This window comes from Molothrus aeneus, chromosome 8 (assembly GCF_037042795.1).
Source record: "Molothrus aeneus isolate 106 chromosome 8, BPBGC_Maene_1.0, whole genome shotgun sequence".
Classification (NCBI taxonomy): Eukaryota; Metazoa; Chordata; class Aves; order Passeriformes; family Icteridae; genus Molothrus; species Molothrus aeneus.
Window position 1 is genome coordinate 9272354 of NC_089653.1, and position 14475 is coordinate 9286828.

At 42.0% G+C, this 14475-nt stretch overlaps 2 protein-coding genes across 6 annotated transcripts in view; both read left to right on the forward strand.

Moving 5' to 3' along the window:
- SEC24C (SEC24 homolog C, COPII coat complex component) overlaps positions 1–4688 on the forward strand; it is a 37969-nt gene extending 33281 nt beyond the window's left edge. For all 5 annotated transcript variants that reach the window (XM_066554348.1, XM_066554350.1, XM_066554351.1 and 2 more), the window contains 3 exons: positions 588–779; positions 1194–1283; positions 1725–4688. In XM_066554348.1, the coding sequence (XP_066410445.1) occupies positions 588–779; positions 1194–1283; positions 1725–1865 (423 nt within the window). In that variant the 3' untranslated portion in view covers positions 1866–4688. The remainder of the gene's footprint in view (positions 1–587; positions 780–1193; positions 1284–1724) is intronic.
- A 1005-nt stretch (positions 4689–5693) lies between these two features.
- FUT11 (fucosyltransferase 11) lies at positions 5694–11299 on the forward strand. The gene is made up of 3 exons (XM_066554695.1): positions 5694–6392; positions 7661–8286; positions 10378–11299. Exons 1-3 carry the CDS (start codon positions 5694–5696, stop codon positions 10523–10525), a joined length of 1473 nt encoding a protein of 490 aa, XP_066410792.1. The 3' UTR covers positions 10526–11299.
- Positions 11300–14475: the final 3176 nt, after the last annotated feature.

Here is a 14475-nt window from a genome sequence, read left to right on the forward strand (position 1 = left end):
TCTTAAGGAATGGCATTTATATTTTAGCAAGGGAAAGTGATTTGAGAAGTATTTGGGGATCTGCCATCTGGGATATTTCACTTAATTTTGCTCAGCATTACTGCACCTTGTGAATTTCTTGGAGGATACTTTTTTCCTGAGCTGTAAGCATATGACTAGCAACAAATAAGACACTTTTGACTCTTTCATAGTCTTTTTTAAAAGTCCTAAGGCTTACAACTTTGTGTAGTAATTTTCATTATTACAAGGTAACTCCAAATACTGTTCTGACTTTTCATTACCATAGTTGCTGGAATAACACTAAAAACTGATTACATTCCTACTCCAGGGGGTGGTATTTGAACTTGAGTCTTTCCACAGAAGCCTTGTGTTCTCTTTTGCTGACCAAGTCTCTGAACCGCTTCTGTGTCACTTTGAGTAAGAAAACTAAGGAAAATTCTACTTCAGTCACAAGAGTGACTACTTCTTGAGAGTCCTAGAAATGAGAAAATCATTGGTGTCCTTGTGTCAGAAATTTTCAAGACTTCCTAAAATGTTCTTTTTTTATAACTATTATTTTACTTTATTTTTATTTCCCTGTAAAACAGACCAAAGCAGATGTTGACAGTGATTCCTTGCCAGCAGCCATTCGGAACTCTGAGGAGCGTCTCTCCAAGGGTGACATCTACCTGCTGGAGAATGGGCTGAACATCTTTGTGTGGGTGGGAGTCAACGTACAGCAAAGCCTGATCCAGAACCTCTTTGGCGTGTCATCCTTCAGTCAAATTAGCAATGCCTTGGTGAGCTGGATGGCAGTGTGGGAGCTAGAGTCTGTGATAGTCACCCAAAACTTAAAACTATGAGAAAGCCAGCAGAAAAAATAGCATTTCATTTTCATTAATAGAAATGAGAGAAGCACAGATGTGTGAAATGTTGATAGTCTGGGCATGTCAGGCATGCTTTTGCCTAGGTTTATTTGATAAGTCCTATCATTAACAGTGAAGAGAACAGTTGATATCTAAATGGAATAAATAATTGATGTCTAATTCTGATTTCATGTTATATTCTCTTCTAAGTAGTCAAAGTCAAAGAGATTGTATGCTGATGGGGGTAGATATTTCTCTACCTTTTTACAGTATGCCAAAACTGCTGACTTCTGTTTAACGTTGCTCTATTTCCCAAGACTAATGGGGATTTGGTATCTTTCATTCCAGAGTACCCTGCCAGTCTTGGAAAACCCCTTTTCAAAGAAAGTTCGGTCTATTGTTGATATGCTTCAAGGGCAGAGATCCCGCTACATGAAGGTAAAAATGTCCCCCATTTACAGCTTTAAATCCCCTTCCCTCTTAAGTAGAGTCTGGTGATACCTGGTAATGCTGCAGTCCTGAACTTACTCTTCCCAATCTCATAAATGTTATTCAAAGTTTTGAAGAATCTGAAAACAAATTTCACTAGTTTTGGAGTTTTGTGCTTACCATAGTTCTAAAACTGCCTTTTTTCAGACCTGTTACAATACACTACTATATGAACTACATATATGGTATTTTCCTTCTGTTTAGAAAGGATTGAGGCTTAGCCCAACTAAGTTACAGAGGTCAAAGCACATAAGCCATATATGCTGTGATTCTGGCTGGCTATCTTTGGAGTTTTGAGCATTTAGCTTTTTGCTCTGTTTTCCCCATGAAGATTAATTCTAATAGCTACTCACTGTTGGTTTTGTTCTTGTTTTGTTTGGTTTCTTGTAGTTGATAATTGTGAAGCAAGAAGATAAGCTGGAAATGCTGTTCAAACACTTTCTAGTGGAGGACAAGAGTCTGAGTGGGGGGGCTTCATATGTGGACTTCCTGTGTCACATGCACAAGGAGATTCGGCAGCTACTGAGCTAGAGGAGTGAGTGGTGCTAGAACTCAGCAGTGACATTTCAGTCTCCACTAATGACCTGATCAGGAGGCCCAGTGCCCTCAAAAAGGACAACATAGAAATCTGTACAATTCCATAATTTTTAATACACATTGCATTAGCAGAAATCCTTTCAACCTTTCCCAATCCCATATGAGAGATGAAATATTTTCCTGGTGAGGGCTAAAAAAAGAAAAAGGCCTTTGATACCAGGTCTTTTATTTGCATCTAAATTGTTTCCTGTGCTTGGCAGGAGTTCACCCCCCACCCCACCCCATGCTCGCTAATCCTGTTGTAATGAATGTAGGGTTTTTTTCAGTTCACTGTACATGATTCAACATTGGGTGAAAAGCGATAACTCTTCAAAACTTCTGGTAGCTGCTGTGCATTTGTGTGGGTGTGTGTGCATGCTCCAAGTGTGAAGAGGATGCACAGGTGGGGAGGGCAAGAGGCAGGTCAGGTGATGGGAGCTGGAGCAGCCAAGTATTTTGTGTCTCCTTTAAAGAGAGAAGCATGATCTATCAGAGCACAGATGTATCATGTGGCTGTCCAAACCAGAAAGCCATGAAACATGAAATGAGTGGTAAGCCAGGAAGGCAGCAGGGCAAACTTCTCTCCACAATCTTCCCCGTACTATAAGTTGCTGTGCAGAACTGTAATGGAGTAATCAGTAGTTAAGTGGGCAAAAATCAACAGCTTCTGAGCAGTGTAGGGGTAGAGACGGTACTTCCTGTTGACATGTGTGGTGACTCCTTTCCTTCTCATTGCACGGCTCTGTATTGTCCTACTCAATCCATGTTCCATGACCTCTCCTGCAGAGTTTACCTGTCTGTCAGATGGTGGTGGGAACAAAAGCTTCTTAACCTTAAGCAGAAAATACCTTTAACAAGGTGACAAGGGACTGTGTAGGAAATGAATGATAAGGAAGTGGCCATTTTCAACCATATTTTTGTGAATCATAGCCAACAAGCAGGAATTTGATTTATACTGACATGAATTTGAGATTGCTTTGTACCCAGGAACACAAGGAAGGGGATACAAAACCTTAAGATTTAGACTACTGTAATAGGTATTGCAAGTACCTGATTTCGGCTATTGACAGCACCTGGGGCATAGCAAAGAGTTTCATTACTGGATGTTTATACCCTCCACATTCTGTCTACTGATCAGCTTGCACAAAATCTTTTATAAGCCTGTTTGTTAAACTAAAATACCTCAGACAGATTAATCCATCCACTTTGGCTGCTCTGCTGCTTCATTTTGCAGGGGTGGATGAGAAGACTCCTGTGAAGAGGGAGCTAGTGTAATCAAATTCAGAATTCTAAGGGCTTTGTTTATTTACTTTTGAAAGGGGGCTTGTATATTTTAACTTGAACACTTAACAGGTGTTCTTCCAGTACCCAGGAGTTTAAGCTACCAAGAGCACTAAAAGTGAAAGGAAGAATGTGGATGGATTAGAGAACATGTTATCTGGGCTTGATATTTCATAGGAAAGTCCTTGTTAAGATCAGAAAAATATCTGGCTGTGGTTTTCGTTCCATATCCTGTAGCATGTATATAAATCCATTTTTCTTCTAATGCTGCTAGTTTGTCTTCCCTCCCATCACTACACAGAAAGGGGAACATGAAAATTGTAATGTAGAAACTCTTTCAAGATGTAGTTGACAGAACTTTCAGCGGTTTTGTATGAATGTGGCTGACTTTTTACTCCACATACTGCCTCCAACCAAAAAATCTAGAGGATTTTTAATCAGAGGGGGAAAAAAGAACTTCCCAGGAATATAATGCACAGCAACCACAGACTTCCACAAATACTAATTTCTAGTATTAATATTGGGGGGTGTGGGGGTGGAAATGAAATCATGAATGAACCTTTCATTTTCTTCACTTGTTTTTCCAATGCATCTTTTAATTTGTAAAGAAATAAAAATATATTAAGATGTATTTTATGTCATTGTTAGTAAATAAACACTGCTTATTTTTCCAAACCCTGTATTTTGCGGGGAGGGGGGAAATGGGAAGGGTTGAAGTCTAGCTCATTGATCCTTTACAATCCAATCTTCTGCTAACCAAGTTCAGTCTTTTTTTGTTGTTGTTGTTATTCGCACTGAATGATAAGAAATTCAACAAGAGTCAACAGACAAAAGGTACTGTTTAATCTCAGTGTTCCTTTATTTAGCTGATTGGTTTTTTGGACTTTCTGCCCTGTCTTAATTTCCATTTCACAAAGAAATTCCCTTTTTTTTCTGACACAGCTTGAGTCATTGATTGGGTGGGGGGTTTTTTGATCTACTTAAGCAAATATTGCCCTTACCTTGTGACAATGTCGAGGTAATGACTTCAGCAGTCTTAAAAGAGCTCATATTTCAGAGTTAAAGATACCTGGGTGAATTGGTTGGGGTTTTTTTTTGTTGTTGTTGTTGGGTTTTTTTGTTTGGGTTTTTTTGGGTTTGTTTTTTTTTGGGGGGGGGTTGGCTTGGGTCGTGGGTTTTTTGCTGGGAGTGTTGCTAATTGCAAAAATAAAAGTTCAGAGTGAACTGGCATTGTTATCTTGACTGTACCCATGATATTGGTGTTGTACAGTTTGCTGATAGCCTTATAACAAATCTGTATGAAAGCACAAGACAATCATTGCTAAATATCCGATAATACTAAATTTGCTGTCGAATATTTTTGAGATTCCTCTCCTATAGAATGTACATTATGTCCAGAATCTGCCATAGAACTGGTGTGATAATGATGGGCCTTGTGGATCTTGTACATTTATTGTGTGGAGTAAATTGTGCAGCACATTCTGATGCTTGTGGAAATTGCTGTGGAGAGCCCGTGTCTGTTACCTTCTCTCTGGGCCCAGGTGGAGGACACTGCGGTGCTGTTGGAGCAGGCCCAAGCAATGTCTACACCTAACTTTTCAAAGGAAAGGAAAACTATTCCCTCTCTAACTTGTTTCTAACATAGCTGAAAATACTTCTTTGTCTTGTGTCCATACTAACTAATGTCCTGTATTATAACTGATAATTCATAAATATTATATTGTCTCTTAAGAAGTTAATGTGAAGCTTTTAGCAATTATGTAAATGAGCAACTGAGTGGTAATTCTGGAATATGTCTGTTGGATTTACATAGTGTAGCACAAACCACTCTCCCATTTACAGAATATTTTAATACTGTAGGAATTATTCAAGGTTTGTATAGAAAAGCAGCTTTCAAGGGAGCTTTAAAATTACCTGTAGATATTAAAAAAAAAAAAAAAAACAAACAACAAAACAACAACCAAAACCCCCAAAAACCTAAACAGAAGATTTCTGTTAGTAAAAGTTGTTTTCTGTTCCTTCTCTTTATGGTCTCCAGAAGGAGCTGAGCTGGGGGCTCTTTCTTGTAACAGCTGACCGCTTGCTTGGTCCGGGAGCCCTCTCTGCCGGTGCGTTCAGTCGCGGCATGCTGTGCCTTCGGGGAGCAGCGGCTTTCTCGCTGTCAGCTGCAGGTACTGCGGGGCCCTGTGTTAGCACAGATGGATGCGGCAGAGGCAGAGAGGCTCACAGCAGCTTCAGCCATTGTATAGCGGGGTTGGGAGGCAGCTGCGCACAGGTCACCGCATCGGGCCGCCGCAGCAGGGCTGACGCTGCCCCTCCGAGCCACTTGAAAGGCGCGCTGACAGTCCGAGCTGAGAGGGGCGGGGAAGGCGGTGCCGCTCCCGTCCGGCTCCCCTCCGGCCTTTCCCCGCCCCGTGACGGCACCACCGGGGGCGGGCCCAGCGCCGCTTCCTGGGGTGGCGGGGCGGGCCCGCGGCACGGCCCGGGGCTGGCGGGCCGGCCATGGGGGGCACCGGGCCGGGGTGGGGGCCCGCGGGCCTGTGGGTGACGCTGGCGCTGGCCTGGAGCGCGGCAGTGGCTCTGGCCGCGGAGGAGCCGGCCGAGCCGTGCGGAGCGGACGGGTGGGCGCAGGACGCCGTCCCGCCGGGCGCGGCCTTCGTCGCCGCCGCGTCGTACCGGGGGCCAGGCAACGACGACACGCGGAGCAACAAGGAGCTGCCCATCCTGCTGTGGTGGAGCGGGAGCCTCTTCCCGCACTTCCCCGGCGACACGGAGCGCATCGACTGCCCCCGCGGCTCCTGCCTCGTCACCCGGAGCCGGCGGGTGGCCCGGCACCGCCGCACTAAGGCGCTCATCTTCTACGGCACCGACTTCAGGGCGTACGAGGCGCCGCTGCCCCGTCTGCCCCACCAGACCTGGGCGCTCTTCCACGAGGAGTCCCCCATGAACAACTACGTGCTCTCGCACTCGCCCGGCATCCGGCTCTTCAACTACACGGCCACCTTCCGCCGGGAGTCCGACTACCCGCTCACGCTGCAGTGGCTGCCCGGCACCGCGTACCTGCGGGCCCCGGCCGTGTCCCTGGCCGAGAAGGACGCGTGGCGGCGGAAGGGCTACGGCCCCGTGTTGTACATGCAGTCCCACTGCGATGTGCCTTCGGACCGGGACCGCTACGTGCGGGAGCTCATGAAGTACATCCAGGTAGGTGGGCTGAGTGCACGGGGAAGCTGTGGCGTGGGGCTGCTCCCCCCTACCGCCTCGTTTTAATGGGGTTTGTTTGTCCTTGTTTTTAGCCAAGACGCGAATCATAACGGGATGCATGCTGACTACAAGCTGGACAGAAAAACTAGTTGTATTCCTTCCCAAAGCGTGATCTAGACTACACCGCATGCCATTAGGTAGGCCTGATGCAGATGTTAGATGTGGAGTTGGCCGCACTCGGGATCAGTCGCAAGCTGGGCAAAGCCTGAATAAGTTCGGTCTTGTGGATCAAGTGCTAGAAGTTGCTGAAATCTCTGGATTTTGAAGTTAGCCTACAGGAAGGCTGTCCCTTTACAAGCCTCGCTCCCGTTTGAAAGTACAGGACTGAAGTTATAAGGCAGGTTGCTCTGTTGTGAGAATCTGCTTCTTACATGTGTTGTGGTAGGACCATATTGTTTCTATGATGGCTTGTACTGCTATGGTACAGCTGATGGTGAGTAGCTTCATAAAGTAAAATAATGGTTTTTCCAAGCAGGAAAAACTGCATTTTTTCTCTTAAAAAGTGTGAAGGATATTAGATTGATTTAAAAAAAAAAAAAAAAAAGTTGTTTTTAGACTTTGCCAGAGACTTTTTTTTCTAGTGGTTTCTGTTGTTTCTATTGGTCATGATTAAGTTACTGTGTAAGGTCATCATGTACTGAGTAGTGAAGCAAAGGCAAAATAATTTCTTAAAAATTACTGTCTTCTCAAAGTATGGTGCAGGTTCCAGCTCAAGCATGTTGTCTTGTATTTTTAGACAGTATTCTCTTAGCTCCCTGTATCAGTTTTTCTCAGTCTAACAAATGGAAAAATTCTGTCAGCTTGCTGAGACTGGCTGGAACTCTGTGTAATAACTGTTTGGAAGAGCACTATGTCTCTTAAGTAGAAAGAGAATCTTTAAATTGACATAGAGTCAAATGCTGTTCTTTTCTTGTCAGTTTCTGATTTGTCCAGAAATAAATTTTTGGGTGGCATCTGCGTGCTCCCCTCGCCCCTCAGTCTGTAGTGTGGCTAATGTTGCTTTTGGAACTCAGCACTTGGTTTTCTCTAAAGCTTGTAGAACTTGGACTCTAGGAATAATCTCAAGAGAAAGACCTTGGAGTGAAAATGAAGCTAAATTAACATAGCTACGAACTGATCCAAGTTAGGAATTTTACAGGAACTACAAGGTCTGAAAACAAGTTCCAGGGGAACAAATCACTTTGTAAAGATGCTGTTTGTTATTTTAGGTTGACTCCTATGGTAAATGCCTGCATAACCGTGAGCTCCCCAGTGAGCGACTGAGAGACACTTCTACAGCCACTACAGAAGATTCTGAATTTATGACTTTTATTGCCAGGTACAAGTTCCATCTGGCCTTGGAGAATGCCATATGTGATGACTACATGACAGAGAAGCTGTGGCGTCCCATGCACTTGGGTGCTGTCCCAGTGTATCGAGGCTCCCCAGCTGTGCGGGACTGGATGCCAAACAACCTCTCCATCATTCTTATAGATGATTTTGACACCCCCCAAGAGCTGGCAAAGTATCTGGATTTCCTGGACAAGAATGGAGAGGAATATTTGAAGTATCTAGAGTATAAAAATGCTGGTGGAATCAAAAACCAGTTCTTGCTAGAGAGCTTGGAGAAGCGGGAGTGGGGTGTGAATGACATGACTCTCCCCAATTACCTGAATGGCTTCGAGTGTTTCATCTGTGACAAGGAGAACACCCGGGTCAAAGAGGAGCAGGAACACAAGAAATCTCATGGAAAAATTCCAGCTCCCAGACCTCATATAGCTCAGTTCAAGCACATGGGATGTCCTATGCCAACCCCCGGGTTTGGAAGTGTTGAAGACCTCTCTGGTGGAGACAGGTAACGTGCCAATATTATGCTTTTTGAAGGGAGAAAAAGCTTCAAGTAACAAGAGCTGTAACTTTAATAACTCTTTGTACTTAAAGGAGCTCTTGTTACTTCTCCAGTTACATTTTGTATTAGGTCTTGTGGGTGGTGTAGGGGGTCCTGCTAATACTGTGTAATGCTGAGGCTGAGCGAGAGGCTTGGACAGCAGTGCTAGCAGTTAAAGTCGAGTGTGACACTCAGGATATTCTGTTAAAATGCTCTGTTACCTCAGGCAGTGGGGTTATCCTTTGTCTATCTTAGCCTCTTTGCTTGAGAGAGGGATGTTTTTCAGTACAGTGATGGTAAAGCACTTGGCAGCCCTCAGGCAAAAGCAGCTGTGTAACTCCTTACAAAGTACTGCGTTACAACCGGGTTGCCAATGTTCACTGCAGGCCTGGTTGACTCCTGTCGACTTCAGAGCAGAAATTAGGCTCACCCAGAATACAAGACTTAATCCTGTGTTGTGCAACAAAACTCTGGCTGTGTTCAAGGATGCCACTTAGTTAGGAGAGGACTGTGCAGGAGAGAAAACAGATTGAGAAGCTTCTTGTCCCTTGTTTTCTGTTGGTTGACTGATTTACTGGAGCTTTTCTCAGGCTCGGCAGCAAAATGGCTTTTTTCTTTGTAGTGTGCTGTGCATCACCCTACTCTGGAGAGTTCATAGGAGGTCCAGCTCCATAGGTTTTCTGTTTGAGCATCAGGTGGCAGTAGAGTAGTACCTGTGGAGGCACACACAGAGTTGCTGCCGGTGCCATGTGCAGACCCAGGTGCTTCCATCATTCTTCACAGAGGTCATCAGCAGGGAGTTTTGAACAGCTGGTCCATAATTCAAGCTACAGTTTCATCCCAGGGAAGTTTCCGTGTCTCACTGTTACTCTCCTCATCTATAGGCATGAGATGTGTCTGGAAAAATTGTTCAGGGGAAGCTTTTACATTCGCTGCTATTTACTTTATAGAGATATGTGTGCATAGTTCCCAAGGCGTGATCGTGGGCATCTCCTGTTAAATACAGTAGTTTCTATCTGATAAGCATCTAAGCTTTACCCATTTTTATTTGCAAAATGGAACATGACTACTTATAATTCTAACTGGTGTAATAATAGCATAAAATTGCCATCAAAACATTAGCTAAGCATACCCATATTTTTGTCTGAGTTTGACAGGAATGTTATTTAACAGTGTGATCAATTTAGATGAATGCCTACTGAGCCAGTCTGTGGAGTGTTTTGTTAGTTTAGAAAAACATTATTGTGAAAAAATGACACAGATCTAGTGGGGATACAAGTGCTAGACTATATGCAACATGCAGGGTCTGACTATAAACACATTGTGACTTGTGATTCTGGAGCCTTCTGAACTCAGAGGACAACAAAGGAGTTTATGTTAGAGCATATGCCCAGTTACAGTAAGGTTACATTACACATTTGCATGCTCTGTAACCTTTATTCCCAGATGTAATTTGTTTTTAGGGTTGATAAATATGCTGAATTCTCAGAATGCTGCTGCAATCAGAATCTCTCTTTGTGTAGGTGTATGTAGCTGGAGCACTATTACACCTTTAGCTGTATATGTGGGGATGTGGTTTCTCAATCCTTATGCTTACAGCTTCACTTGTATTTGGACTGCTGGGTTTCACTCCCAAGTAAGCTTAAGGAAGAAAGCTGTAGAACAGGCAGTTGTATGTGTCAGGTTGTGGTCAGTCACTACAATCTACTCTCAAAATAATATAAGTACTCTGTGATAAATTTTATTATAATAGAAGTTTTTATTCTCTGCAATTAGTAATTTAGTCTCTGTGGTTAACACGATAGTGATAGTATATACTGATACTTCTAGAATGTGGTAAAGCTAAAAGTGAACTTATATTTGCTACAGTGAATTTTCAAAGCAAGTTTCTTTAAATGACTTAGAGCACAGTGGCACACTAACAACATTCTTTGTTATGACCATCTCTGGGCCTGTTTTCATATTAAGGGAAAGAAAACATGGTTTCAGTGCTATTACAGCTGCAGACTAATTTGGGGCTTTTAATTATTTGTGATGATGTCTCTTTTTTTGTTTCAGTTGGAAAGAAATGTGGCTGCAGGATTATTGGCAAAGCCTTGATCAGGGTGAGGCCCTCACTGCTATGATTCATCGCAATGAGTCTCATCAGGGAAGATTTTGGGACTACATGCATGAGATTTTTCTGAAGAGGACAAGGCAACACTGACCCATCTTTGTAAGAGCTTGATTTGAAAATTGCATTGAAAGTTGAGACTGTGAATTCTTACTCACTTCAAATGTTTGCCTTGAAAAAACAAAACCAAAAAAACTCTCACAGAGACAATTTTTTCTGGTGCATGAAGTGAGTAAGTTTCTGTTATGATTGGATTTCAGCAGTGGAAACATTAGTAACTACTTTGGTTTGAGTTTCAGCTCTGTGGTGTGAAGCCACTCCTGGCTTGCAGGTGTCAACATGTGGGGCAAAAGAGGAATTTACTCTCCTTTTGCATTTGCTGTACGTATATTGTATCTTACATGACTTCAGGCTCTTGCTCAAGTGCCCTAAGATATTTCAGGGATTTTTTTAAGTCTTCAGAATATTACTTGTTTTTTTAAGTATTTTATCAATCACATATTCTCTTCATTAAGATGTACTTTTAGTTGCTATTAACAAATGGCTTTTCCAGTGAAGGAATTACAAAAGACACATCTGTGAAGAGCAATCGTGCCTTATGAAATTGCTGCAATAAAGTCTCTTCTCCCCAAGTAATATGCCTCAGATACTGCTCCTTTTCAAGCTAACTGAATAACTATGGGGAGGGATAGTCACTTAACTCTCAGCCTAATTTTCCTCTTTTGATGACTTAGCAGGTCATATGTACAATGGGATGGGAGAACAAATTGTTTAAGCTGCAACTTTCAACCAAGTATTTCACACCAGAAAGTGTATTACCTGGTATTGTGTAGAACAAAATAAAATTCTATACTCTGGTTCTTTTAAGTTTCCATCAAATCTGAAATCTGTAATCTCAATTTACTGTTATCTCCTTAATGCTAGCAATTCAGAGGCCTTGGATTTTTTCCTTTTGAGTATGTGCAACTTTCTGCAAAAACAAATACATTTTCTCAATGGTGCCTTTGCAGTGGTCTCTGCAGTTTGGATACAAGTCTTGAAGTCTTTGTATGCTGAAATGGGTGATCAGAGCCAGGTGCACTGAGGTGGTTTTGTATCTCTGCCGACCTTAACACATTGTGATCCTGGGCTGTGACCAGAGTTCCTGAGTGACAACTTGTGGACTGATCTTCTTGCTGCATAGCCTGTATTGCTTACAGGTATAAATTCCACTGTTCCCTGCCATAATGAGTATCTTTCTGAAATAATTGATCTTGCAGTGGAGGGAAACTAATTAATTCAGGGTCAAAGGTTTAAATGCATAGGCAAATATGGCCACACTCTAGTGATGTCTCTGATGGTATAATGCTATTTTCTTTTTTCGTTTCCCCTTCTTCAGAAGTTAACTACTGACTAAAGAGCCAGAGTTTATCTGTGCTTAAGACAGTTTGTTGGTAATGAAAATCTACAGTCTGTTGTGTAAATTGATGTTGTAAGACAGTTTTTGCAATTGCTATGGGAAGTTTGATGTCTGTCAGTAAAAGTTAGGAACAGCAGTGACTCTACATTCTCTTCCGAATGGCATCACTGTCTATTGCTTAGTGCTGTGTGCTTCACTTAATATCTTTTTCTTTCCACTCAAATTCCCCTTTATAATGTTATAGATATGGGATTACAGGTATAATACCAGTATAAGTGATGATCATCTCCATGTTTGCCTCTCAGGTGAAATAACAATATTGCCATGTTAAAAATCAGGGTACCTTGACAGCAAAGACTTCAGACCCATGACTATCACTGGATTTTTATAAATGTAGAAAATGCATACAGTGTACATTGTTCTCACCTAATTGTTTTTAGGAGAAGAATGGGTTTTTATCTCCTCTAGTAACAGTAACAAGTGATTCTTCAGCTAAAATGTATTTATCAGTATTTTAAGTTCCTTTTTTTTCAGTTATTCAGGAGACATGAATATCTAAGAGAATAATCATTAAACTGGATGACTCAAATCAGATTAAAAATTACAGATGTGTATTCAGGATTGAAGAGGCCACTTGCTGGAGAAGTAAATTAAGATAAAACAAATTAAGGCTGCTTTAGTTCCGAATATTGACTTCTGCTAATCAAGTTAATGATACTTAGGTAAATTGTTTGAATTAATGCCTTCAGTTGCATCACTTCATGTTTCTGTATAGAAAATAATTCAGTCTTCTTTAACTGCATTCTCTTAATTAGCTATATCGCAAAACACTTTCTTATTCAAATGTTTGGTGGACTAGCCAGGAGAAATGGCGATCTTGCTTTTTGTACTAAACATAAAAAATAAGAACCAGGTACTAGCACATGCTACTTTTACTCTTTTATCCTGTCATTTAAGTAGGTTTTTCAGAAGTGTAGCATTTATAGTAATTTCCAGGTCTATAATATAATGTATCTACTGTTGCCAAAATTAGACATGCTACATTTAAGGCACTGTCCTTACATGAGTAACAGGAGGAAGTACCAGTATAAGTATGTGCATCAGCACCTGCTTAGTCCTTGCTGAGTGATGTCCAAAGCCCCATTTTGTCTTCCTGCTCAGAAACATGAGCGTGTTTCTCACCTAACAGTAGCATTGAAGATATGGTGATGCAAGCTGAATAGTAGCTAGCAAAGTAGGTAAAAACTTCTTCCTTGGGGCCCTGATTTGTTCATTAGCCATTTCACAACCAAGTATTCCTTCACCACTATATACTTCATGTACTCAGTGTATTACAATCAACAGCCAACAAGGTTATTTTGTTCATCCTGCAGGCTTTCTTTGTTACTTTGCTCTGTGTCTGTACTACAGAAGGCTGTTGCTTTGAGCTTGATGACTGTTGCCAAGCATGAGTATTTTTGATTGCCATCTATCTTCTTAAAGTGTGTATGGAAAGAGTACAGATCTGAAAGTAACTTGATTACAGATATTCTGTGGGTTTTGTCTGGTTTTCAAAGTACAGCTTCCAGTTTGTAGTTGAGTCACAAGTCACTTGATAGCTTTCTTTTCTGAGTGTTTAGTGTCTTCCTAGGTTTAACTGTTTTTTACAGTCTTAGAGGTGGTGAACTTCTCAAAAGGTTATGAGTATTAGCTACCACTCTTAGCTGTGAAGCTCACCCAAGCCTTGTTTCTTTTGTATCTGCAGTGTATTTTTTATTCAGTGCATGGTTTTAATACTTTGTGTAGCTGCCAGGCAAACTCTGCAGGGACAGGAGAGGTGGGAATCCTGCCCAGCTGGATAAAGAGTTGTGGTTGCAGTTGTGTTCAGTGCTGCTGACCGACCTTCACAGCATCTACTGCTCTGCACAGCAAGGACTACAAAATGTTGAGTAAACATTTTGCCATGGCTTTGCTTTCATTCTCTCCTGTTATTTGGAGGAGACAGGAGGAGAAGCTGGGTCTCATACCTTTGAAGAGTTTGCAGTTAATTTACTTAATAATGCATTTGAAAGGATTGCTATCTAGTGCCAACGTGTACTGCCAGTCGTGGCCAGAGTGAATTCAATTTACCCTCCTAGTTGTCTGTCTGCTAATGCAAGCGTGTGAATGCAGACAAGGAGGAAGGTCACTACAGCATTATTATTTTGAGAAAAGTTTCCTGATTTCTGTTCTTGGCTAACTGAATTTCTCACTGCTTTAAATCCAGACCAGCAAGATGGTGGTTGAATGTCATCACTCATATTTTGACTACTGGAAGGCTACGTGATACTCAGACTGAACATGATAGATTCAACAGTGCAGGTTCAACAATTCAACAGTTCTTACAGTGCAGGCCCATATTCATAAAAACTGATACTAATAAGGAATTTATCAAAGATAGCAAATATTGAAGATATTTACCCGTGTAAACGCTTTGGCAGGATCCTGCAGACTAGGGTGAGTGGCTTCACTGCTTGTCATGCATTGTGCCTGTTTACTGTGTGACTAGAGGGAGGCTTTCAAGGCTGTCAGGATAGCTTTATCCACTAGCATTACTGTTCTAAAAATAAATATCTCCTCATTACTGCTCACATGCAACACCAGTAGATTCTATTGATGCTGTGTC